This window comes from Podarcis tiliguerta (assembly GCF_965153285.1).
Source record: "Podarcis tiliguerta genome assembly, chromosome: 17".
In the NCBI taxonomy this organism is placed as follows: domain Eukaryota; kingdom Metazoa; phylum Chordata; class Lepidosauria; order Squamata; family Lacertidae; genus Podarcis; species Podarcis tiliguerta.
The window spans coordinates 21,024,546-21,051,671 of record NC_139550.1 but is presented as its reverse complement, the minus strand read 5'-3'; the positions used below and the strand labels follow the sequence as shown (position 1 = coordinate 21,051,671).

Here is a 27,126-nt window from a genome sequence, read left to right as displayed (position 1 = left end):
CCCTGGGAAAGGGGTACGTCTGGTAACCATATGCTGAAATCTCATAAATGTTCTGCAGGGGGTTCCCCCCCCACACACACCACTTTTGTTGTGCTGGAGCCAGTAGTAGACAGCAGTGATTTGGTAACATTGGGCAAGCAGCACAGAGCAAAAAAGTGAAACTATTGTGTCAGTAATATGTTGCAGAATATACCCGCATACCCGAAGGTATGCTAGATGTAGCCTGAAGCAGAGTTTGATGTACATCTAAGAGACTCTTCTACAAATGGCTTGGAAGTCCTAGTGGTTTGAGTGAAGGGGAGACAGGCTCTAAATGTTAGCATTTTCAAAGATCTATATTACAGAAATCGTTACGGAGACAAAACATTATCAAATCCTAAGCATTCTCTACAATTCGTAATCTTTAATTTTTGTTCAACAAAAAACATTTGTTTAGTGACAGTCACCTACCACAACATGAATCTCTATGATAACTCTAGTGCTATCACTAGACCAAAAAAAAGAGGAAAACCTGGCTATTGCTCATTGCCTACTGTAAAGTTCGAGGTAAAATAAGGACACCTGGAGGAAGAATGTTTAGGCCAGTTCTGGCTGATACTCCCAGTTAGACTTGGCTAAAGACAGCCTAGCCCTGCAAATATAAAATCCTGCCCAACTAAATTAAGCAAAGTGTGAATAAGCATGACTTAGATTTCTACCCTTCCGATAGGTTCAGTTTTGAAAGGGCACATTTCAAACTGTTTTATGTAGAGAACAGTTCCTGAGCTTGCTGCTTAATTCAACTTTAAGTTCAGTTTCTTAAAACAGGCAATCCAGTTCTTTACTCATCTTCCATCCTTCTAACAAGTGCAGCCCTTGTCCCAGGCTTATCTGTTACCAGGAAGGAGCTTTCAGAATTTCAGCAATTTCTCACATAAGATTCAATTTCCCAATTCTTCCAGCTTGCAGCATCTGTAGCCCACCCCATCCACCATATTTGCTAGAAAACCTTTTCTTAGTTTCTCTTTGCAGTCACTTATATAAAGGCTGAAGTATTTGTTAACATTTAACCCCTCGATGCCTTTGACACAATGAACAGATCTGCAATCAAATCCGGCAATCTTTCTTTTTTTCTTCCTGATAATGGAAAAAGGACTATTTCCACTCCCTGTCGCAATGGTGAAAATAGAACAAGCTCAAATGTCCATAACTGTATAGGCTGGGGGGGGGGGGGGGAGAGTTTCAAATGCTGCACAAAAGAGCAAGAGAAAGAATTCAAAAGCTGGGAAACCACAAACTTGGGCACTTTTACTTGGCAAAAAATCCCATTAGTTTTAATGGAATTTATGTCTAAGTATCTGAGCTTAGGACCACAACCTTTCTGTTAATCCCAACATAATAATTTCTTAATGCCCATACATGCCATAACCCTGTGCTATCAAGTATTTCTTCTCCAGATGAAACTGATACATTATCAAAGAAATACGGCAACTTTGTTTATTACATGCAGATTTTTCTGCATTATTGCTAAACAGTACACTTGTCCAAAATTACTAAAATACTTAAAAAACTATACATTATGTAAACAAAACATAAATAAGACAGAGTAGTTCTTTTTACACATAGTTTAGTACATACTGTTAGGGAGTCAGGGATATGTACAATTTTACACCATAGATTGCATTTTTTACAATGCATAAATATGCTTTAAAAAAAGAGAGAGAGAACCAAGTAATTTTTTTTAAAAAGTGTACTGTGTTTATAATTAAGATGGAGAAGTCTAAATTTGAAGAAGAAACATATCCCTGTAAATGTGCTAACCAAAAATTAAACGTTGCTTTCTACAACACACCTTAACAGACGGCCTTTTCTGACCACTTTAATAAAAACCCTTTGAAAGTATAAGTCTGAAAAGTATTTTAAGGATGAGGTTCCTCACCATTTAAAAATAAAATTGTAAGCAGCTGCAATCTAATATGAAGTAATTTTTAGAAAATCAAGTATGGCCATAAACCCTTGGGTAGATGGTAGGCGTTTTAAAATTTGAGCATGTGGCAGCTCCCAATTTAATGGCAAACTAGCAGCCGATACATCTGATGTGAGGAATCTGAATCTATTCAGCCTGTGAGTTCCCAAGAACATGCACAACAGCTCAGTTCTTTGCCTGGCGGCTTCCATGTGCTCAAATGTAGCCATCACATGCCATGGGTTCATGTACATCAGCCTCATGTCTGGTATGTTTCAAATATCAGAAGAATTTCTTAAACAATTATAAATTAACTTCATACACAAAAGAATGCTCCAACATTTTAAGGGCTCATTTACTTTACATTTAAGATGCAGCTGTGTTAGGCACGCCTATGTTGGGTTTCAGAAAATTAGGGAAGACAACGGCAGGACTCCTGGTTGTGGAAACTAAGTCAGGAGAGAAGGACGATGGTAGAGAGGAAGATTTCGATGTTGGAGTCTTTATAGCATTCAGAATGGCTCCTTCTGGGCTGACCATCAGTTTTTTTATAGATGTGTCTAGATGTAATACAGGTGTACTGCTTTGCAACTGTGAGTTAGCAGTGTGAGTGGCACAAACCAAAGACGTTTTAGCTAGACCGCCGGGCCGGGTGGTTACCAAAGGCGCAGACAAGGTTGCTGCAAAAGATGGGGCGCTTGGTTTCGCGGCGCTGTTTGCAACTTGTGGCGCTGCATGTACAATTGGCAGGGGGTTTGCAGTCCCAAGAGCGTTCACAATTTTGGTAGAGCTTTTCAAAGGCTGTTTTGACGGCTGCCAGCTTAATGCATTGCTCAACACTTGTGTAGTCTTCTGGGGAGAAGGAGAAGCATGGGATACACCTTGAAGCCCATGGCCATTATTAACAGTTAAAAGAGGGCCAAGTTTTGGATTTGTAGAGATGAGAAGGACGTGGCTGCCGGCTCCGAGACCCTGAGGTGGAACAATGAACCGAGTGCCACTGATCATTATCTGAGTTCCAGGTGCCAAAGGTGTACACGTGTTAATAATTATTTTTTGTTGAACACAAGACTCGTTCAGCTGTCCTCCTACATTGCCAGCTATAGATGGTGAAGCTGGAACAGTCTGAGTGGTGGCGGCAGTAGGAGCAGAAGTGAAAGCAGGGGCTGGCTTTACAAAATTAGGAGGCAGCGGCTGACAAGGTAGGGAAACTAAGTTAGAAAAGCTAACAATTTTACCTGTATTTGGTGGACTGGGGGCCAATACAGTTTGAGGTTTGGGAGCACTTCCATTTGTTGGCACTGCAGCTGGAATTCTGGGTGACTGAAACTGAACGAGTGTGGATTGTTGAGCTTTCGAAAGGGGCATACACTGTACAACAGGGGAAACTGCTGGCAATTGAGGAGCTGTTGGTATCATTTTGGGGGCACTATTCACAGGTCTGGGCAAGGCAACTGTACCTGGCAATTGAAAAGTAGATGACAAGCTTGGATGAGCTGGTGGAGTCGTTGAAATTAGTACTGATGAAGCAAGGTGTCCCGTTTTCACAGTAGATATAGCTACAGTATTTCCAACGTTAGAGGTACGCAGTCGAGTAGTTAAAACGGGTGTGACTTTTGTTGAAGTATCTGTTCCACCAGCCAAGGCAGTAGACCATGTTCCAGAAGTGGTTCCACTCAATGCCACAGAAGCAGCATCTAAACATGTTGTTGTTGTTACTGTAGAAATTGCTCTTGTTGTAAGACTCAGAGACTCTTCGACTGGTGTAACACTCTTTGCCAAGCTCGAACACAGAGGAACCAAACCATCATTTGACAATGGCAAAATTACACCCTGGCTACTTTTTTCTTCCGCATCTTTGGGAGCTGCCGATTGTATAATGCTAATTGGTGGAATACTCGGTGCATTAGCTGTGCTATTTATGATGGCCTGACCAATATTAAGTCCTATTTTCACATCTTTTATTTGAGAAACCGTTGGCGATGTATTAACTTTAAGTGATGCTCCCACGGTAGATGGAATCAGGACTAACTGAGGCTGCTCTGTGCTTTTAACAAATGCTTTTCCCATCGAAGGAGAGAAGGTCTGTTTAAAGGGCTCTGCGGTCAAACCGGTATTTGACTGAATATTGGCAAGTGGTCTATTAATGAAAACCAGTTTCGGGGCGGTAATGCCAGTGGATGTTGGAGCAGGGACGAGGTTGACTCCTGCAGTTCCGCAAGCGGGAAGAAGGGGGGGATTTGTGACCAACATAAGTTTTTGAATTTGAGTGCCACTCACAACACTTCCACTGCTTATAGGTGTGGCCTCAGGCTGTGTAACCGGAGAGTTCATACTATTTACATCAGCTTGCTGATTAATAAAAGAAGCCTGGGTAGTGCATATGGCATTCTGCCCACTATTACCTGGCAAAATGCTATTTGCATTACCAGAGCTGTTAGGATGTGCCGGCATGGCAATATTAGATGATGACATTGGAGATAAGAAAGTGGGAGAGGTTTTTTGCATTCCGTGACCCACCGTAGCACTGTTCGTTGGTTGCCCAAACGCAAACATCATGTTTTTCCCTATTCCCTGATTTACACCACTGGGAACAGCTGGAATGGAAACAGAAGTTGTGGGAGAGGACTGGATAAGTGCTGGGATATTAGATACGACTGTTGTCGCAGCCGAAAAGGTAGAGGTTGACAATTGTGTGGATTTTGGCACTAAAAATGCCTGAAGCTGAGGTGCGTATGTGAAAACGGAACCCGGAGATAAGTTACTAGGGGAAATCTGGTCTGAATTTGTCTGCACCTTAACGATTCCTGTGTTCCCACCTCGCGTCCTAACAAGGATGGATTGCGAATCTCTGATGCAGACTGTTTTCAGCTCCTGTTTAGGTTCGTCGGCGTCACTTTTCTGCGGGGATGCTAGTCTTGGGGAGGAACCGCTGGTGCAAGAAGAAACACTTGGTGGTAGTGTTGTTGTCAGTGCCTGAACTGTAGATGAAGTGACAGGGAATGAGGTACCTGAAACAACAGTCTTAGTTTTAGTAGTCTCACTTTGGCTCATTTTCACCACTGACGCCAACACGTTGCCTGTGGCTGATACAGAGGGCAACGCCGAAAGACCCTTTGCTGCATTAGCTCCTTGCGGCAAATGTGTAGTATTCTTTTTAAAATTTGTGCCGGGGAGAAACGCAGTAGCAGCATTTATAACCGAAGCTGGAAAGGTAGGAGCTAAAGTAGTGTTGACAGCTGTTGACTGCGGAAGAGAGAGACGGTGCTGCTCATTAGTCTTCTGCTGCAACGGCGGAATTTCTTTTGCGACACTTTTACCCTCTCTGTGGTGGATAAGGAAATTTTTAGGCAAAATAAGGACCTGCTGCATGAGTTTCTCTCCTGTGGTTTTTTCTCCTGGTTTACAATCGGCCACAGGCTGCACCTGAATTTTCAGTGAATTGTTATGCAAGTCTATTGGCATGCAGTGGCCATCGGGTGTTTTGTATAACACTTGTAATGGGCTCTTGGAACTGGCCTGGCAGGGCAACACTGGTTTGACTGGGGAAGAACCTATAGTTGACATAATCAGTTTTTCAGACGTAGAAATGCTTCTACCTGCAGCAGGTGGAAGCTGACTTGTTAAGGTCACTTTGTTCCCAATATTCTTAGCAAGCAAGGCCTGGATGGGTTTGGTCCCTTTTATTAAGCTTGATATTGATGGTGGCGAGTCTGTCGTGTCCAATGATTCTGAAGATGAGGATTCTGTTTGTTTAGGTTTATTCAAGCCACCATCAATTGACAAGTCATTTTCCATACCATAGACTGTGGTATCACCTGTGCTTAATTTCAGCTTTTTCCTTGGTGAAAACTCTCTTGTGCTATCATCTAGGTAACTGTTTTGCTTGGACTGGCGTTTAAAAGATTTAGGCACCATCTTCTGTATTTCTTTGCAAGCCAGTTCTTTCCTTAACAGTCTGGGTTTTCCTGCAGCAAGTTCCATTTCTGACAGTTTCATGTCCTCTAGAGAGAGAAGAAAGCAAAAGAAAGGGAAGTTTTAAAAAGCTAAATTAAAATGTTTCTATGAACTTTATTGTTGGTGGAGGGAGGCCCTGTCAATGTAAAATATATTTACACCACCCTTCCAACCAATAGGAGGAGGTTCTGAGAATATTCTTAATTTATTTATTTATTTCATCAAGAACTGCTAATTACACAGTTTCAGAAGACAGTAACTTAATGTATATCCAATTTAATTTTCTAACATTTTCTGTACCGGTATAAGACCTCATTAGGAAGTCAATACTGTTTAATTACTATTTGCTGATGTTATTTTTACTGTTTACTATTAGATTTTAATGGATTGTTGAATATTGCTTTATTTGATACAAGTTGTTTATTTTAAAGTTATTGTGACTTTTTAGATTGGATCACATTGTTACTATTAATGGTTGATGTTTTATTATGTTTGTATATGTGCTAGAAGCAGTTTCGCAGGGTGTGTGTGTGTATGTATATATGTGTGTGTATGTCATTACAAAATAAAATTGTGAAGGTTTTCCAAGATGTTAAATTCAGAGACCTACGTTGTAACTGACAGTAAAGCTTCTTTAGTAAAAGACCACACTGCTTAAGTTGGAAAGTCTTTTAATAAAAAATAGTGGCGACTCATGAACATCCCACCATTTACCCTGAAATAGGCTGAGCTTTTGCAAGTGTGCCCATTGAACACTTGCAAAAGGCTTAAAGGGTACTCAAAAACCTCTGCCTCTGCTAATTTCCCTTTTCCCCAAACCAAAGAACACACCTTTGGAGGAAGGAAAAGGGAAGACAGCAGGTGTTCCCCGGGCCATGGCTTCTTCTACTGGGACTATCCTCTCTGTTTTCTTCTTCCCCAAATGTAAGTTATTGGATTTCAGGGGAAAGAAGGCACCAGCAACTGTTCACAGGAATGAGTGAGCATAGCTTCAATCAGCCTGTGCACTGAGCTGTGCTCAGTCCTGCTCAAATCCTCATGAGACCCTAAAGCTAGATAAATTGCTGGGTTTCCCCCCAATAAATAAGCACCCCACAAATTTCATGGTGGGAACTGGGCTGAAGTGCCCTGTGTTGTACCACTCAAACTCTCTAGCTGACTAAAATAAGAACTATATGCATGGACTAGGCACTCACAATGACTAGCAAAGGACTTACCTGTATCTGTATAATCCCTTTTCAGAAGTTCGTTGTGCTCAGGGGACTCACTCGTTGCTTTACTGGAAACCTCCATGCCAGTATTTACTTCACCATCCTCATTAGTCCACTGTTCTCTTGTAAATTTATCATGATCTGGCTGCTTTCTGAAGTCATCATAATCCTTTTTTAACCGAGACCTTCAACAAAACATCACAAGAAAGAATGACTTTGACATGATATTCCTGCTGTATGGCGATGGCAGGACAATAAAGGATCTTACACAGCCTAAATGGTCACTAAGAGAGTTACTTCAAGCCTGGAAAGATAAATATCCACCATTTATTACATAATGGTCTGATGACCCTAATGTCACTGCTACATTTGAGCATACTTTGCTTGGATAAATACTTGGACGGCACATTGATCTATATGTGTAAATTAAGATGTTTATTGATGTTTAAATGTATCATTCATGTGAGCTGACGGGGTTTTCTTCTTGTGCTTCTTCCCTTCTTTGTTTTCTCTCAGTCTCTCTTTTTCTTTTTTCTTTAATGAATTTGCAATAACAAAATCATTGGGGGGAAAACAAACTGGATAATTCTGGCTAGAGACACAGATCTGGTGACATAATTACCTAGACCCATCACTGTCTAAGGTGGGAAGTACCTTAAAATGTCAGGCTTCTTTTGTCTACCACGAGAACAATCACAAAACAAGATAACTGGTGCAGAGTCCTTACATTTCACATTATTTAAAACAGCTAATTACCTGTTTCTTTGAAAAGCCTTCATTAGTTTTGGTTCCCATGGTAGCAATTCATTGAGCAGTCGCAGCAGAGTACAGTGTAGTTCTTTTACAGCTTGCTTTCGGTGATACCACCTTCCCTGTATACATAAAAATAGGACATTATTGTAGTGCGTTTGGATGTGATAAAGATACACAGTACAATCTTTTCATAGTACAACAATATATCAACAGACTTTCCTCCAATTTATTTTCATAATGGTAAGACCAGAGGTTTCTGTTTTATTCTTTTAATCTGTTTTATGATGTGACCAGCATTGAGAGAATATACAAATAAATGCCTAAATTAAAAACGGCTCCCACTGAAAACCACAACAGGAGAAAAGTAACTCATAGGTAAATTACTGTGAAATTTTATGCCCCTCAAAAATAACCTTTCCATTGAGTGGCACTGGACTACTCCCAAAAACATATTTGCAAGTGTAAAACTGCAGGAGCTAGCAGATACGTCCTTTTAAGCAAAAATACATATTTCAAAATGTCACAAATAGAAAGCTAAGGTGAAAACATCTTTATTTAGATTGCAAATAAATCAACTAAGAAATGCCCATTTTTTTCTGAAACTTTAAACAGCCGTTCATTCCTAGGACAAAGTTACCTACAGGTCTGATGATTTAAGCTGTAATTCTATACAATAGAAGATAAATAGAGTATACGTCTGGGTTGCCGTGCACAGGGCTGTGCCATTAATCTGAAAGTACTTCGGATTACAGCGGATTGCAGTTTGGTTACAGCTCATGACTAATTTCAGATGTTGAACTGAAACGTCAACTGACCTGCCGCCACTACTTGTTAGCCATCTTGTCGCTCGGTAGTGAACTGACCCACTGGGCCAAGTAGGCTCCCTTACAAATTTGAACCAAGCAGATATGTTGACATTTAAATGAATTAGATGCTCAACATATCTGTGACCTATCTCTGCTGTTTTCCATACCTCTTTCTTAGCAGATTCCCAATTCTTCACCTAGCCATGGCAGGCCATTGACACTTGTCAAAAGTTCAAAAGAGGTCGCTTTAACTGCCAATCAGCAGTTACAGGGAGCCCTTTGAATTCCTTTTGGAGTATGCAGTGAAATCTAAGAGAATGGTCCAGAAAATCTGAAGGTGAACATAAAAATATGGAACTTAGGCCTGGGTGATGTATTGATACATCGCCCAGGACCGGTTTGAGTGCCAGAGTGTGATGGTGCCTTCAATTGGCAGTATATTGTGGGTGTAGTTTGCCTCCACCTGACTCCCTCCGCTGCCAGCACCTGGTGCTCGGAGGGAGGAACAAGCTGCATTGGCCCCGCGAACAGCCAGGGTGAAACTGCCGCAACTCCCGCCAAGGAAGCTGAGGCAGTTTCACCCTGGTGCCTTGCGGGGCTGATGCAGCTTGTTCCTCCCTCCACTTTTCAACACTGTGATGTATCACTGGTGATATACATTGTGATGCTGAAAAGCTGACTATTATTATTATTACTATTATTATTATAACTATTACTATTATTATTACTATTATTATTTGAATTTATATACCACTCTATACCTGGAGGTCTCAGGTCGGTTCACAGAACAAAATCAAAATATAAAACCACAAAATATATATTCAAAATAAAAACAAACCCAACCCCCACATTTTAAAAGGGCATAGGATGATATCGCCCAGCCCTAATGATAATAGATTTAAAAAGCAGACGGAGTATGGAATTTAATACTGCGTATGAAGCCTCTGAAAGGAGGACAAATTTTTGAAGCAAATTTATTAATAAAAGCAAATCAACACAGACCTGGGTGTGGCAATGACACATGACAGGATCATAGCTGTCAACGTTTCCCTTTTTAAAGGGAAATTCCATTATTCCGAATAGGATTTCTCGCAAGAAAAGGGAAAAGTTGACAGCTATGGACAGGACCCTAAATTTAGGTTTAAATGCTCATGTGTGTTTAACAGAACAATCTTAAATCCATTTGGTTCAACAGATACAGGATTTGAGCCCAAATGAGACTGTCCTGCTTTTAAGTTCTGAATATCATCTTGTTCCTGCAAAAACCTAATGGTGACTTAATTGAATTGAAAGGTGTGTGTGTGTGTGTTTTAAAGCAGTGTTTAGAGCAAAAGTATTGTGAACTGAGCTGTCAGCAATGCAAGGTAAGAAAAACATAGACTGGAGCTTGGATGAAAGATTAGGTATGGAAAACAAATACAATATAGAACTATTGTGGATTAATATTTAACTAGACTGAGCTTGCCTGCAATTTCTATCATATTGTAAACACAAAGAAGGCAGAAGTTGTACATATGGATTCTCAAGTGCTTAGGTAAAAGACTGCTGGACTTTACACCTGAAATGCTATTCTAGGCACACTTACTTGGAAGCAAGTACCATAAAACTCAATGAAGTCATATTTTTGAGTAAACATGCATATGATTAACCTGTTAATCTACATTCTACCACAAAACAAAAGTACAGAAAGATGTATCAACTACTCTTCAGTAGAGTAAGTTCCACTGTCCAGTTAAATTTTTTATTCTTCAAGTTCCAACCCATGCAACTCCATGACACATATACAAATATACATATACAGTACACAGGAGCAAGTTAATAGCTATGAAACAAGCAGGTTGGGGCAGCAGTTTTGCCACAAATACACACCTTTGCCCCATTCAACAGATCTCTTCCACTTAACAGTAAAGTAGCAGCAGGAACATTTCTCTGAACCTGTAACTACTGAAAAAGTTGCAGGAGCCTGACTGCATGATTGGCAATTCTAAAAGCCATTTACAACCGTGAATAGTTGCATACCTTTGGAATCAACCTTTCGATGTCTTATCATTCTAACAATTCTTTCAAAATTCTTGTAATTCAGTTGGATGATATCCCAGTTGGTTATCTCAGTATTCACTGAGCAGAATACAAGTTATATCCACATATCCCTAGAGCCATGGAGCATGACTAAGTCTACTTTCACTCTAATACAATATGAGATGACATATAGGCTCACACATGGTTTTCTCTTAGATTCAGGGTGGGAAGCAAAACTGGAACAGTGTGCTGCTAGGCATCATATGAACGTGATACGTCCAGCAAGGTAACAACCTAAATTCAACTGATTAGATAAAGGGCAGCACTTCACAAAACAGCAGTGAGAGTAAAGAAGAGGAACACCTTATTGGTTATATCCAATGAAGTTGTCCTGTTTGTGCAAGAACTTCTACCTGGAGCACTGAGAAGGAGGGAAAGTTCCGTTGTGCAAGCAGAAGTCCTTGCACGAACGGGCAACTTTATTGCATACAGCCCTTTGTCTACAGCAGCGGTTCTCAATGACCGACGGGGTGTGTGTGGGGGTGTCCGTAGTACCATTCATACAACAAAAGCTACCATAGAGATATTAATTTTTTTCAAAAGTAGGGAGTTCATGGCTTGGCTTTTGACAAACAGGGGGTCTGAAATACCTGGCTATTCAGGAACCACTGGTCTTCATAGTTAGCCACAAGCCAACTTTTATTTGACTAAAAAAGCCCTAGAGTATTGCTCAAACACTATTGTTCTTCCTAATAGCTGGTAAGAGGCCACAGTGGAAACTTTTAAAAAGTTTTCCATGATTCACCTGGGGAAGGCACAAATCAAAAATACCTATAAGTGATAATCCATCCAAACATGTTGCATTTAAAAAAAAGAAAAAAGTAGACATACCGATTTCTTTTTAACATTCTCCACATCTTTGAGTTCATTCTCAATTTTTCTAATTAATTCCCTGAGTTCATCAAGATTAGTGCAAATAAGCTGAAATAAGAGGTGGGAAAGATAACATAATCAAGCAGGGAGTTTTAAAATATATAATACGTTCAGTAAAATTTGATACATATTTATTCAGAAGTCAATGAGTCTGCCTTGCAGGTCTTTTTCCACCTGGCCTGGGAGGGAGCCTTGACTGACTCTAGCTACAACAGCTGAGGCTGCTAAAGATTTTCTTGGGCTGGGGTATTGCTTATGGGAGCTGTTGCTGTTATTGATATTAATTTTTTATCTTTATTATGATTTATATGGAATTCGTTCAATCTGGCTGTATATTTTTTTGATATTTTATTTATTGTTTATGGCTACTTTTGATATGTGTTGAATTACGTATTTTTTTTCATGTTATAAGCCACCTCGAGCATGGTTTGAACTATGAAAAAGTGGCATGCAAATAAAATTTATATGTATTTTAAGGCCACCCTATGTTAAAGGTGTTCTACCAAATCACATTCCACTATTATAATGAGCAACAGTTGGTTCTATGGCATCCGAAGTCAGAAAATAGTCAATGGGTTGATTTGAAACTTGCAAGTGTAGGAGACATAGGTTTGAGGATGGTCCATGCCAAATTTGGGAAGAATGAGTTTTAACGAGAGACTTTGGCTAGTTCATCTTTCTTCCATAAACTTTGCTGTTGTGGTTTTGGGAGAAATATTTCCCCATCTGTATTGAGTCTTTTGGGAAATGGTTTGTTGTGTTAGGTCAAGGGGAACATCCAGCATGTCCCATTACCCATGACTTGCAGTTTTTATTAAAAAGGCATTTTGATAGCCAATGTTAATAAACTGAATTTAATAAGGGTGTCCTGCACATATGCTCAGTATAAACATGCTGTGAGAATGGAATGCAATGTGGAGTTGAGAGTGAATGACCGGGATGGAGGGTCTGTTGGAAAATTACAGAATGTGGCTGTGTGAGGGACATAAAAGGACTTGCGGTGGGAAAGGAGATGAAAGGTAGAGATGAAAGCACTCAAAGGTCAGGCTTTAGCCTTTAATAGTTTGTAACATTCAGGGAGAAAAAGCAAGGGATAGATTCAGGTCAGGAGCAACTGTGCATGCTTTATTTGCCGAATTTATATTTTACAATTGCAACTAGGATTGCCATTTGGCCAGAAGAATCTTAGTTAGGCCTGTTCCTGCACCTTTAACAACCATGCAACCTGCAGAAATAAACTAGGGTGAATTTAGGGCATGGGAACCAACATAGCTAAAAAGAACTGGTTGTTACAGGCAGGAAAACAGCAGTAGCCAGTAAATGTTGGCAACCCCATTAAAGACCTAGGAGCCAGGTTACAAAAAAAAAAGTTGACAACTTTTTCTGTCCCCTCCCACCCTTTTTGACTAAACCTAATAGGATACAAATATCACACTACGGTGATCATTCCATAAAGGCAAGCATTTATATTTGCCAGACAGAATAATCCCCTCTCTTTCCTCTGCAAACTCCCAACCTGCTCCCAACCTGCACAGAGCCAGTTCTGGGGAGTATGGGGGACCTAGTGTGGAAGGAGAGGGGGAAAGCCCTGCTGCACAAGTGGAAGCTCTTGTGCAGGGCTCCACTGATGGGACTCATAATCTAGTAATTTTGTCAACATAGGAGAGGAATTTCCCATAGAACAATAGTGAACTCATTCCCCCAGGGTGGATCCTATGTAGCTAAAACAGCACCACACACAAGAGGGAATTGTCCAATCTATTGGGTCCACGAGTTGTTAAAACTGAAAACACTGGCATAATTTTCTTTTTAAAAATCCTAACATTTATAGTGACTGACAGTATCAATTGGCATTTCCAAAAAAACAATTGGGAAAATATATTTTTACTTTAGATGTTAGTGCTTATTCATACAAGTGAATTTATTCCCTTCTAAGTTATTTGTCTATTCATCTATGATCCATAAACAACACATTCCCCACTCCCCCTGAATCCAAAAAGCAGCACTACATGTTGCATTGCCTAGTGTTCAGAAGGTCAGGCAACCCTGACTTTTCATGGGATGAATAGATCTGGTGGGAAGACACCCCATAAAAGCCTGTTATTTTGCATGAAACTGCACACAGCCCTTTTGGATTCTAGCTGTTGTAATTCTAGTACAAATCCTAGTATGTTTTACTATCAGTATCAACTAAAATATACATAACTGAATATGTATTAAGTCAGCTTAATTCAGTTCATCTGTCCCAGTAGAGAAAAACAAAATGCTTTTTCTTGGCTTTCTGCCTTCTACTACATGAAGTACAAGAATTAAAACAGTGCAAAACTAATTAAAAAAACAATAACCACTTACCTGAAATTCTGGAACAGCAGGCTTCGTAACAGATTTCCTCTTCTTTGTAACTGCTTTTTTAGATATTGATTTCTTTCCTTAAAGGGAGAGAAAAAGATTGAATTTGTCGATATCAAGATCCATATATCCATATATTCAAATTACATAAAGTCTTGAAAATTAAATGGTAACAAAGACTGTGTAACAACCAACAAACTGTGATAAGTCTCTCTTCAGGAAGGTGTATTTGAGTAGTAACATTTGCATAAAATTAGACATACAAGAAGTTATTTTAATACTTTTTAGTAATCCTTCTGCTCAAATTCCATATTGTGACTCCTCCTCCCATATCAAAGCTATACCTGCCTATTACAATAGGCTCTCTATATTCATATTCCCAAGAGAACTATATATACATAGGCCTGACCGTGGAGCCTGTCGACTCTGAAAACACCCTTAAAAAACAAAATTTCCCAAAATCTTATACGTACATTACAATTGCACCTTAACAACCTATACCGCTCTCTACCTGCAAAAAGCTTGTCAGCTCACTTGCCAGGAGACAACGCCTAAAGCTTTCAAAAAGACAAAGATCCACAGTCCTCTGCATTTGCACAACTGATAAGAGCAGAAATCCTTCTTAGCCCTAAAGCCAATCACTTACTTTGAGTCATCAGTGTGCTTTGCATAGAGCAAATAAGTTTTGAAGGAAGTCAACCAGCCATACAGCTGTATAGGGACCACTAAAAACAGAGGATACACCCCCTATCTCACTTATTTAACAAAATACTTTATATTCATGAAAGATATCCCCTCTGGAGTTGTGTACGACAGGGTAGCAACACAGAGTTTAGGCTTCATGTTAATGATACTAACAAGCATGCATCTATTGTAAGAGACGTTCAATAATCCCTACAGTAGGCAATATCACTCCCATTGTTACCTATTTATTGTTCCACCTGACAAAAGATAGGTGTACAGAATTGTCTCTCTCTTGGGACAACTCCAGAGAGAAGGGATGCTAACTTCAACTCCTCGGGGATCATAGAAAAATAGAAGAATTAGCGAAAGAAGAATTTTGGAAATAGCGGTGACTAGCCAAATGCTTCCAGGAAAACACAGGAGCAGGGTGTAAGGGCAACAATCATCACCTGTTTTTATCCATAGCACTTGTTTTTTCAGAGATCTATTGTCTCTTAATATTTGGGAACGATTTAGCATCATGCTAAATCGTCTAACATCTACTCATTTGTCTACTTATTTTTCAAAGCCATGTAAGTTAGCAACCATCACCCCATTATATGGTAATGCATACCTTAATTGTGATTATGCATTGTATGAAAAAAACAGTATAGTATTTCTGTTTTCAGCCTACTGTCAATTGCACTGGGTGGATGATCCTGATGTTCTGGTGCTTGTGGGGGTGGGGAGAACACACTTTCTAAACATTATTTATATTTTTAAACAACCTTTTATTACAATGTCCACATATGAAAATTGTTGCAAATTATTTCTGCTGCTCTGTCCCTTCTCCTCTCCCCTTCTCTCTCTCACACACACTAAAAGGCTCCTTTTTAAACCTTATTCATTGCTCCTTCTCCCACTGTCCACACCCAAATTAATTGCTCTTTCTTCTTGAATCCCAACCAGGGTGGATAATGAGTGGTGACTTTTCCTGCTCCTCCCTACACCCACACACATTGTGGATCTTGCCTGAATAACAGAACGTGAAAACTTGCCACAATTTTGGGACATTTTGTTTGGTCTTAATAAAGGTTACTTTGCAACTAGATTGTGGAGCTCCCATAATCGCCCATTTTTTTTCCAATTCAAAGCCACAGGGTGGGGTGGCAAACTGGATCAATGAAAGACACATAACTCCTTCTCATTCCCCAACCCAATTCAATTTACCAATGTAAACTGCGCTAGTATTTGCCCTATGAGGAAAACTATATTGATACCTATGTAGCTTCATGCTAAATAACTCCCCAATGACTGACTGCCAGTTGAAGCAGCTGTAATATTTCTTTTGTAATCTTGAATTTTCATTCCATCTTCTGTGAGCAGTCAGGTATTTTTTACCATAGGCTACTAAAACAGGGCTGGAAAAAGCAATGTAAATTCCTAAGTATCAGAATCATTTTTTTAAACAAGCCCAAATCAAATCCGCATGCAAAGGACCGAAATAAGGGTATTTGCTCAAATCACCTTACCTGATTTGTGCTTCTTGTGTTTGGCTTTCTTCTTCATCATGAGCAACTTATTCTGGATCTCAGGTTTATACGATTTCAATGAGTGGAGGTGAATCTCACGCTTTCTCTGAAGGCTTTCATTCAAAATATCTTTCAATTTCTTTTTCTTCTTTTTCTTCTTCTTTGCTCGCACTTTAGTAAACTGTAGTGTTTTGTTTTCTACAGAATTCTCTGATGTAGCTTCTTTTGCAACTTTGTGGCAATTCATGTCTGGATTGTCGCTGTGATTCCCATTCACATGCATCTGGCAAGTTTTAAGAGTGTTCTCCTTTAACGGGGTGGTCTCGGTTTTCGCTACAGAAGATTCACCACATTTCTCCCCATTTTCCACAACCCTGATTTCTCCCGGGCTGAGGGGCCCCCCAAAGTTAACAACATCTCCTGGAACAATGGCTTTATCTCGATTTTCTTTATAGCAATCTATTGTAAAGTCACAGTCCCTACGAATTTTCTCTTCACAGTTGGAATTCGTGTCATTTTCTGGGGCCACATCCAAGCAGTCCAAGTGCATCTTTGCTAAGCCGATATTGTTTCCAGATTCTGCCCTTGTGCAAGGCAGCTCTTCTTTAGCGCTGAGTCTAACTTCGCCGTTGCTTTTGGAGACATATTCACATTTCACTTTCTCCAGTTTAATCCGCGGTACTCTTCTCACCTTAATGGGAGGAGCTGGAAACTCTGGGGCATGAAAAGGTTTCTGCTTGTAAATCCGTACATCTGCACCACAGAACTGTGGGAAGTGAACGTAGGCATGCTCTAAGTAATCGTAACCCAGTATCACCTCCCTGCATTCGTGGATAGGCTGCCCGAGTACTGCATCTTGCACATCTTTCTGGGTCTCATACACAAAGTCACAGAGGCCTTTCAGCAGCCATACCTTTTGACAAAACAGGAGCTCATGAAATGGTTTTTCCTCCAAAGGATTAATTTCCCCAAGGACTTTAAAAAACTGAGGACAAAGACCAAGTTTCTCTGCGCAGCTGTCAGGATTGTCCGTTTGCCCCACAGCTGTATACCACTGCTGTACTTTCTGCTTAAGTGCTGCTTCCCAAGTCCTGTAAGGAAGAGTTGGCCTTCGATGCAAGGTAGATCTCCGATGAGGAGGACTTAACAAAGAAGTCATTATTTTAGACAAAAAAGCGCTACACTGAGGCATCAGAAGGCAGCGTTCTAGCTCATAAAAGACTATTTCAGGCAAATTTAAAATATGCTGTGCTAAACAAAGGAAATGACCAATAGCTGGGATTTCCCACATGTTTTCCATCCGAGTAGGTGATGCTTGGGACAGAAGAGACTTCTCCCATTCTTCAATTTCTTTTTGGCTAGCTTCTTCTGCCTCTTTTCTTTCTTGCTCTCGAAGCCTAAGAAAGCAAAACAAGTCAGGTTTAGTATTAAAGGCAGCAAGAAAAAAAATAAAAATAAAATGTCTATCTAAAAGCAATAAAGAAAGCATACTTGGAGAAATAAAGATTTTTACTGACTTTGGGTAACACCACAGAGCTGAAATATATAAATCCAGATGCTACTGAAATGGTAGAGACTGGCACTTATGTGGCCCTGTTGCTACTGGTCATGGTAGCTATTCATCAATTAACAAGTTTAAAATCCTAATCAGATTCAACTGTTTTGATATTCTATTCTCCATTTCATATATTTGTTATATAAGTTCTACATGCCATACCTAGTTCTACAGAAAATGGAAATGCAGCAGAAGACTTTTCCCCTTTCAGTTCTTCCACATGCACACCATTAACCAATAAGAAAGAAGAAGTGGAACCTACAACAAAATGTTGTGGTGTATTCCTCCTCCTAACAGTAGTGCTGATGCTCAGGGTTTCAGTCAATCTTTCCCTCCAAGAACATCATTCAGCCTCACCTCTTCCTGTATTTTCTGTTTTACAATTGACACAGCACTCCATGGCTATTAAGTAAGCTCAATTCTTGTTGGGATATTTGGATGTGTCTATGGCCCTCCTCTCCTAAAGGGTATGGGAGAATGTGAAGCTAACATCCAATACCAAGATGAAGGTCTACCAGGCTTGCGTGTTGAGCATGCTGTTTTATGGAAGGGAGTCATGGGCAACTTACAACCACCAGGAACGATGCCTCAAAGCCTTCTACATGCACTGCATCAGGAAGATTTTGGGCATCACATGGCAGAGCAGAGTCTCAAACAAGCATGTGCTCTCCCAAGCCCACAATCCCCGCATGCTTTCATTCCTGTCTCAAGCGACGTCTACACTGGCTTGGTCATGTCCACAGAATAGAAGATAGCAGGATTCTCAAAGATGTGCTCCATGGGGAACTGCCTTCAGGCAACAGGCACTTGGCAGACTAGCTCTGCATTACAAAGATGTCTGCAAACATGACATGAAGGCTGGCAAATCAACTCCACTGTGTGGGAATCCCTTGCAGATGACTGCAGTGTCTGGAGACAGGCAATCAGGTTGTGCATCCAAAGCAGTGACCATACGAGGAATGACAGCTGGAAGGAGCACACAGAGAAGAAATACCATGCTGCATCTACAGCAGCACAGCCAGACATCTTCATCTGCCCCACTTGCAACAAAACATGTCTCTCCTGTATTGGTCTCTACAGCTGTAGAGTTGACTTCACCCCCAAAGGCACACTCCTCTATTGTCTCCTGAGACATATGGATACCAACAACTATGCCCCTGGTTCTTTTTTTAAAGAGCTTTTTGTACTTCTGCTAACATCAGAGCTCCTCCGATCAGGCAGATTATTCCTCAGTGTCCCTGCCATAGCTACAAGTTTGGCAGTGCTCACCATCACAGTTTGCCATTAGAGAGAATTATGCCAAAAAGTTTATAGAGCACGATGTTATAGAAAATGGCCATTTCTCTTCAAATCTATACTGCATTTAACTCTGCCTCATCAGCCTAGGAGGAAAGGAAAGGAAATGGTGGCTATAACTTCTGCATAGCGCACTTGCTAAATTCTGATTGGCAGTCTACTTCCACAGGAAGTGAAGTGCTGTGCCTGGCTGCCATAGTGGCGCTGAATGGATTGCCAGGTCTGAAACCTGGACTTGGCAGAGCCGCCATTTCAATCTGCCACTGGCCACAACATGCACACAATGGGGTGGAGCCAACATAATTCACATGATGGTGCAGATGAGTTCAGGCTCAAAGGCCCAGAGCACTGCTGAGCATCACCTTCAGGCCACTATCCCCATGTTTATGCCCCCTGAGCAGGCATGCAGTCTGTTCGCAACAGCAGCCACTTATTAGCATCATTAAGCAGCAGCCCAGGGCAGAGACTGGCAGTAGCCTGGCAAGAGTGGGCCTTTCTGGGCTCTAGCACTTGTCCAATTATCCGGTGTGCTGGAACCAAGCCTTTATAACAGTCATTCATGTTCAGCTGTCTATAATTTGGACAATTACCAGCGTGAAATTGGGGGAGTTTTAGCGAAGGGGTCATTATAGATCAGTGAGAGAGCACGTCCTTTGCAAACAAAAGGTATTCGGTTCAATCCCTGGCCCCTCTAGGTGAAAGTATTGGGGTAAGAGTGAGGGAAAGACCTCTGGCTGAGACCCTGGAGAGCTGCTGCCATTCAGGGTAGATAATACTGGGCTAGACCGACAATAAGTCTGGTCTGGCATAAAGCAGCTGTCTATGATCCTAAATTATACTCCACAATATCTACAGGCAGGAGCCATGGGGCCATTAGCCTGCGGGTAGAGACAAAGAGAGAAAAGTGCTTATATGGCAAGTCAATCCTTGCTGTTCAATAAAGAAATATTAATTGTTAGAACACACAGCATTGTTAATTGCCTCGCGTGCTCAGGAGCAACTCCCACCCAAGTTGATACGACTTGCTTCCAAGTAAGAGTGTGCATGACTGTTCCTACACACACACACCATGCTATAAACTAGAAAGACATGCTTGTAGCTAATGATGCTTTGCGCAATAGGAAAGCACTTCCACTAATCCAAGGTGTTCTCTCCCCACCTCTCTTTTCCTGCTACAACCACTGGTGTCACACTGCATGCCATTCCAAAGGGGCCCTTGACTATCAGGAGCAGCTTTTCAGCAGGCTGCAATGAGGAAAAGAATAGGAAAGCCGTGCTTTGCAACCAGAGTTACGTTTTGCCAATTTCAGCTTGATTTTTTAAAAAAAAGTTTTGTTATTTCATTTTATGATGTACAATTGAATCTTGATTAAAGATAGAATTTCATGACAACTTGGATTTCAGTATCTTACTTTGCTCTCGTTTAGAAAAATATCCAGATCAATAAGCTAGGCTGAATACAGCATTCTTAAGAGTCTCCAACTACAAATAATAGAAAGTAATAGTGCTTTAACTCTGACTTGGTCACATCTTAAACTCAAAATACATCCTTTTTTATGATAATAAAACTTTAATGTTCATTCGCTTTCCCCATAACTGTATTCACTTATATATTTCAAATTTGTTTTTAATTTCATTTGTAACAAGATATTACACTATAAACATTTACTATTTTCAGTAAATGGAACATAAACATTTCCTCCTTCGGGGCACTATCTAAATAGCTGGTTGAGTAGGTTATAGGAAAATTAAGCTGCTTTCACAGCTGTGAAACATGTTAAAGCAAACAAATAAAAACAGCTTTAATAGATCGGATTCCAAGCTAGTGTCTAATCAGTTTCTTAATATGACTGACTGACATTATTTGTATTGTGAAACCAGGCATGTTGTCAAAGGATCCTAAGGGCTGGTGCAAGTATAATTTGACCTAAATGCTAACCATGGGTTTGGTGCTCCTTCTTGTTCTTATTTTTCTTCTACAGCCAGAAAATATAGGAAAATTTCATCCTGGCTTAGAACTGCATCACAACTTCTACAGAAAAATTCCTGAGATGATAGATAGATAGATATATGTAATATAACAAACAGCTATTGTACCAGTCTAATTCATCACTTTCAATGCTGTAATTAACTTCTTCAAGTGACTATCTCTAGGAAGCATACATACCGGTATATTTCTTTCAAAGCTCTTTTGATGTGCTGGAATTAATATGTAAAATTCTCACTGGCTTCTCTATTTGTTAAGATTTAAATAAGCGGATCACATGCTATTGTCATTTTTTCAAAGGGTTACAGGTATTTCAAGGAAATACAACTTTGAATTTGTTTAAACAGAGTGTTTGAACCAAATTAACAGCACAATTCTATACATGCCTACTCAGAAGTCAGTTCCACTGAGGTCAATGATAAGCGGATGCTTCCAGGTATAACAAACTAGAGCTTGTTTTTATGTCAGACAATGGCCTAGTTCTGATTATCATTATAAGCCAAGATATGAGCAAGCCTTGTGGGCACAAATGCAGCCTCTCGTCTTCCTCTTTTGCAGGGGCAGTAAACAAACTAGAACTCTTTAATTAACGATACTCTGTTAAGGTCAAGCAGGGAAACTAAGTCAGGACATGAAGCCATACTATGAAGTATGCTTAATATTCTTGCCTGCTCCAAGGCTGGTAACCACAGTTTCCCAGTTTGTACAAAACTTGAAACTATTCTTAGTGAAAACTTCCTGGCTTATTCACTCACATGAAGAAGCCATATGCACAACCAAAAGGCTTGCTAAGATCTAAATGTGGCTAATGACAAACTGTGGTTCGTTTAATCTATGTTTCAGTGAAAGGTGTCAAGAGCAAATAGTTTTAAAATGATGAAACTGAAGTTTAAATGCTTCCAATCTCATCCCTTATATGCCAGGAGGGAAAGGGAGCCCAAACCTGAGATTCAAACAGACTCATTCCCATAATGCTAGAACATTAAACTATGGTTAACTATGTATACTTACTAAGTGCAAGTGAAGCATGTAAAATCAGAACATGGAAAACTTTCCATGTTAGAAAATGCTACAAAAAAAGCCCAATCATGCCCAAATAAATCACAGCGTTGAAGGGCAAAAAGCAATTTTGAAATACTTTTTATTTATTTTTTAAAAAAGATTGATACTCTGTTGCTAAACAAATTCACTTAGAATAGGTCAGATACATGTCTGCATTGCCTCCCCACCCCGACTGCAGCTCCTTGTGTTGCGTCAGAGGTTTCTGCGAAATGTTTTGTGAGCAACTTGTCAGGTAACATGGAAATTTAGAGTGGTAAAGTTTGTGTGTGTTTCAAGTGTCCTTTGGACCTCAGCCTACTTTTCATCCTAATTTGGCATCACATGACCCATTCACACACTGCTATACAAGAGTTTGCTCTTTCATGCCTGAAGAGTGAATTCCAAATGTCTTTTGAAAGTTGATGTTCCACTTCTGTGTGCCCCCAGTGAATCCTTTCACACATAGAGCCTTCTGTGCCAGCAGCCAAAGGATGATCATGTGAACTTTCCACAGTTGAACATGTAGCAAGAAACAGAAAGACTAATACTAAGGTATTACCGCAAACATCAGAACTACACCGACAATGCGCCCAACTGAATGCAGTGACGATATTTCCCTTCAACAAGTCACTAAAAGAACCAAATTAACTTACAAATATATATATATAAAAGCCATTTACAGCAAAAATTGAATCCATCTTGTAACCCTCTAAAATACTGCTAGAACGTCACTGCCAAACACATACCCACCCATCAGCAAGAAGAGAAAGTTTAGGCCTCATGGCATGCGACTGATGTGCCTGAATTCTTACCAGTATAATACAGATAAGGGGACTTATTAATAGCACAGAAACTAAAATGCAAGGTAGAACAAAGCTGATGCATATAGACGTTTCTCAAGTTTGAATCTTAATTTCACATACCAATATTTATGGGATGTTTAAACAAAATATTAAGTCTTTTAGCAGTTCAAATGGTTAGTTGACACATGGTCACTTGTTCCCCCACGACATGCTAAAGATTAGACACCTTTAATCTCCAATAAAACAAAACAGAAGTCTAACAAGCCACCCCTAGGAAATTATTTGTTGCTCTTCCACATAGCACTAAAGACAACATAGCACACTTTCCCAGGTACTCCTTTTGGCATACCATACTCAACTTTACTGTAAAATAATTATTGCTGAGATGTTAAAATACATTTTTATGTGTGGGGAGGGAATGAGTGTTTGAGAACTAAAGCAATGTGCAAATGCATTTGACAAGTTCTGTCCTGACACGATAATGCCTTGTGAAATGTGCCTCCCTTGTAAAACCTGAATTCTCCATGTATGGCTGCAATTCCAGCCAAGAATCACATGCCTCAAACATTGCAGTAGGGATCCACCTGCTTCAGTGCAACAACAGTCCAATCACCACCACATTTACAATTCTTACTACAAACATAGGTAAGTCCACACAATGAATAATTGCTTGTACCACATCCAAGCACCCAAATTATGCATCACCACCAAACTGTCAAGATCAATAATCTAAGCAAAGAAGAGTATTTAATTTAATCTCAGTATTTGACCAGTGCAGTTTCAGCAAAAATGTCAATCTGTATATATTGGGCGGGGGGGCGGGGATGATTAGTGTTGACAGAATTAATGTATTTTTCTGTGTGTGTGTGTCTTTGTACTATTCCATGATGAACAATAAAAATCAAGACATGGTTTTGTTAAAAAATCTAACACCATGTAGTTTCAAGCTAATGCACATACACAGCTTTCAGGATGTTGGGGTGGAGTTACCATGACTTTGAGAAAATGTGTCAGAAGTGTCTTTTTTAGTCAGGTGTGTAGTTCTGCGATACAGTGTTGTCAGACTGCCATGCTCCACACCTGATGCATGATTCAGTGACAACACAGAAAACTGGTGTTACAGCCAGGCCACTATCACATTTACCTTGCTAAAAACCTTTCTCCTGCTTCCCCTTCTGCATGCCAATCACGTGGCAGGATGTTTTAGTATTATTATATACAAATTCAAATGAAATTTGTATTAAAAAAAAACGATTTCTGAGAAAGGAGTAAACATTTGCCATTAAGTCACAGCATTTTCCAACTATGAAGAATTAGAACAAATGAGAACTGTAGCAGGGCAGTGAAGCCCATCTTCTGAAAGAAGTGGAAGTAGGAGAAGAGGCCTTCATAATCATTGACGTTATTTAATTGCGGAAGCAAAGCAAGACAGTCTGTCTAATCAGTAACTTCGCGTATGTTTCAGTCTCTCTTTCCTTCTCCACCTTCCCAAAATGTATACAATTTCCCCCACATACCAATATTATCCATGGATATCAATTCACCATATCAAGCAAAGCAAATTAAGTATTGTTTGATTGTGTTCTGATACCTGGATAAATAATGATAAAATTCTAATGAAACTGAGAAGGTAAATACTCTCCCTGCAATATGAAGTGCTTTGCTATAAAATATAGTTTTAATAGACACAAAATGACAAATACATTACAAAACAACAGAAATGTGATAATGAAATGCAAGGTAACATATGGAGGAGAAGACATAGAATAAAGAACAGAACCATGTGATTCTTCTTATTCTAGACTGTCAATATACTTAATTCACAGGACACATTTTCAAATGCTTGACTGCCTAAATGTGATGTTCAGTTACATAGAACTCCTAGGCTCTGAAGTCAATTTCGAGGCAGAAATGATGGGGAAGTGAGTGGTATGTTTGATCTCCCAAAGTAGCAAAATTGGGGAGGGGGGGGTGAGGTTGGGGAGGAAAGAACAGCTAAAAACAATCCACTTTTGCCTTTTACCTCTTTTCTTCTTTTGCTCTCAGTTGCTCTTCCTGTCTCAGAACCTGAACCATTACGGATTCAAACACGCCTGTGGTCAAGCCTGCTAAACTGCGTGGTGTTGAACGCCGCCTTGTTGAAGTACAAGCTGTTCCCTTCTCATCTTCCAGCCCACAGAACCCTTTAGATGTTACTCCTATTGCTGTCTTCTCTCTCAAATGCCTTGAAAGAAAAATCAAATCAATGCACAAGAATATTTTTCCTGGCCACCAGTAATCCAGCAGCTACACTTTTAAAACTTATAGAAAAGGGCCAAGTAAAATAAATACTCTTCAAGTAGTATGGCTGCACGTTTTCTTCATGGTAGAAGATGCTTGTTACTTAAAAAGAAGAATAATAATCTGGATTTAGTGCCATCATTTGGAATTTGAAAGTAGATTCTCTCTTTACAATAGAACAATGTTCTTCTGAGGAAGTAATCAGATTTTCTCAAATCAGTTTCCATTCATCCTTTTTGGACAAGTGTATACAAAAAAATACACAAAATACTCTGAAACACAATGCAATCCTGCTAAGATAATGTTTTCCATATTTTAGTAGCACAGGTTCAGTTGACATGCTAGGCCAAAGCACGTTCAGAACAGCATGAGAGTGAAAAGAACGACAGAGGAGCAAAACAGCTGTGAGCTCCCCATGGGAACCCACATTTGCTTACCATTCAACATAACGTCCTGGTTTACACAACACAGTAACAGCACATTATTTTTTGTTCAAGCTTATACACCAATCAGAATGATTTAAAGAAACTTCATTCAAGTCAGACCATTTGTTCATCCATCGTAATACTGCTACTTCAAACCATGGTTTCTGGTTCACACGTTTGGAAGCAAACTTTGGTTTGCTGTAACTGTGGTCCTTATGCTCTGGATGTTACAATACACCATAGTTCACCATAACATCCAAATCTATAGGGAGGTATGGAATTGTTAAGTACCTGAAGGGAGCAGAAAGAAAACAAATCCAAATTTCATTCACGATGGCCAAGAAGAAGAGGAGGAGGAGTTTGGATTTGATATTCCGCTTTATCACTACCCTAAGGAGTCTCAAAGCGGCTAACATTCTCCTTTCCTTTCCTCCCCCACAACAAACACTCTGTGAGGTGAGTGGGGCTGAGAGACTTCAAAGAATTGTGACTAGCCCAAGGTCACCCAGCAGCTGCATGTGGAGGAGCGGAGACGCGAATCCGGTTCACCAGATTACGAGTCTACCGCTCTTAACCACCACACCACACTGGTTCTCACACTGGCCAAGTCATGGTTTGGCTGTGACATCTAAATCAGGCTTCTGCCTGCAAAATGCCTTCCTTTATTATGGCCTCTTTGATAATCATATATTAATTTTAATTCGGAATTTAACACGAACCCCGTAAATAAATATTCCTATTTTCAATGCCAGAACTTTTGTATTGTTTTTAATATTTGATGTTTTGTGTTTTTGTGTGTGATGGAAGCCGCACACAGAGTGGCTGGGATAACCCAGCCAGATTTCATAAAGAATAAAATTGTTGTTCTTACAACAACTAAGTTGATTATGGATATTGTTCTATATGGATCCAAATTGTCCTTGGGTGAATATGGTTCCTTTCTTATGGATTAATGCAATGGTTGTCACTTGCGTAGAGTTTAGCAAAGTGTTATTATTTCCTCTAAAACTAATGAACATTTTGTACATTTTTTCAGAAATAATGAGTGATGGAGTTCTTTCCTATACAGAAGCTATTTATAGTTTTGTCATGTCACTGAAAGTAGGTTAGAAAGTGGGGTGTCCTTCTCTTATCGCGTTAGCCTGGAGTGGTATTCTTTTTCGTATGAGACAGCTATTACCATTTCTTTCTAAGGTGACATCAACCATAAATCCAGTAAAATTCTGGTAAACCAGATGCTCCTGGAAGAGGATTCCAAGTGAAACACTTTAGAAAAGTGCGTAAGATAGATAGGGACACCTCTGAGGTGTGGGCAGAGCTACAATGCTTTGCGGCCAGGTATGGTGGGTGTATGTGTCTGTCAGCAATACGTAAAAAAGACCAAGGCTACTGCATGTAATCTAAGTTAGAGCATGAAGATCTGCATTGCCCATAATTCCTCCACTGCCAGCTCTATGAAGCACCATCTTGTAAATGCATGTGTTTGCACACAGATGTGCTCGTCTAGCATTGTCTGCTGGACCATGCTGAAACATCTCTTCTGAAGCAGAACAGAGGTTAGGGTGAGGTGT

General features: G+C 40.0%; 1 protein-coding gene and 1 long non-coding RNA gene across 3 annotated transcripts in view; both read right to left on the bottom strand.

The window, feature by feature from the left end:
- Positions 1–1,462: 1,462 nt before the first annotated feature.
- The window catches only part of BRD10 (bromodomain containing 10), a 33,620-nt gene continuing 7,956 nt past the window's right edge, over positions 1,463–27,126 (bottom strand). Inside the window, exons 2-8 of one of the 2 annotated variants that reach the window (XM_083419242.1) lie at positions 24,874–25,074; positions 16,169–17,565; positions 13,977–14,053; positions 11,583–11,672; positions 7,870–7,985; positions 7,120–7,298; positions 1,463–5,949 (exon numbers count right to left, since the gene is read on the bottom strand). In XM_083419242.1, the coding sequence (XP_083275368.1) occupies positions 2,312–5,949; positions 7,120–7,298; positions 7,870–7,985; positions 11,583–11,672; positions 13,977–14,053; positions 16,169–17,565; positions 24,874–25,074 (5,698 nt within the window). In that variant the 3' untranslated portion in view covers positions 1,463–2,311. The remainder of the gene's footprint in view (positions 5,950–7,119; positions 7,299–7,869; positions 7,986–11,582; positions 11,673–13,976; positions 14,054–16,168; positions 17,566–24,873; positions 25,075–27,126) is intronic. The other variant, XM_083419243.1, reaches the window with a different exon arrangement.
- On the bottom strand, positions 22,131–23,652 carry LOC310668074. The gene is made up of 2 exons (XR_014506604.1): positions 22,367–23,652; positions 22,131–22,218 (listed from the first exon to the last, which is right to left on the bottom strand). It is a non-coding gene; the product is annotated as an uncharacterized lncRNA (long non-coding RNA).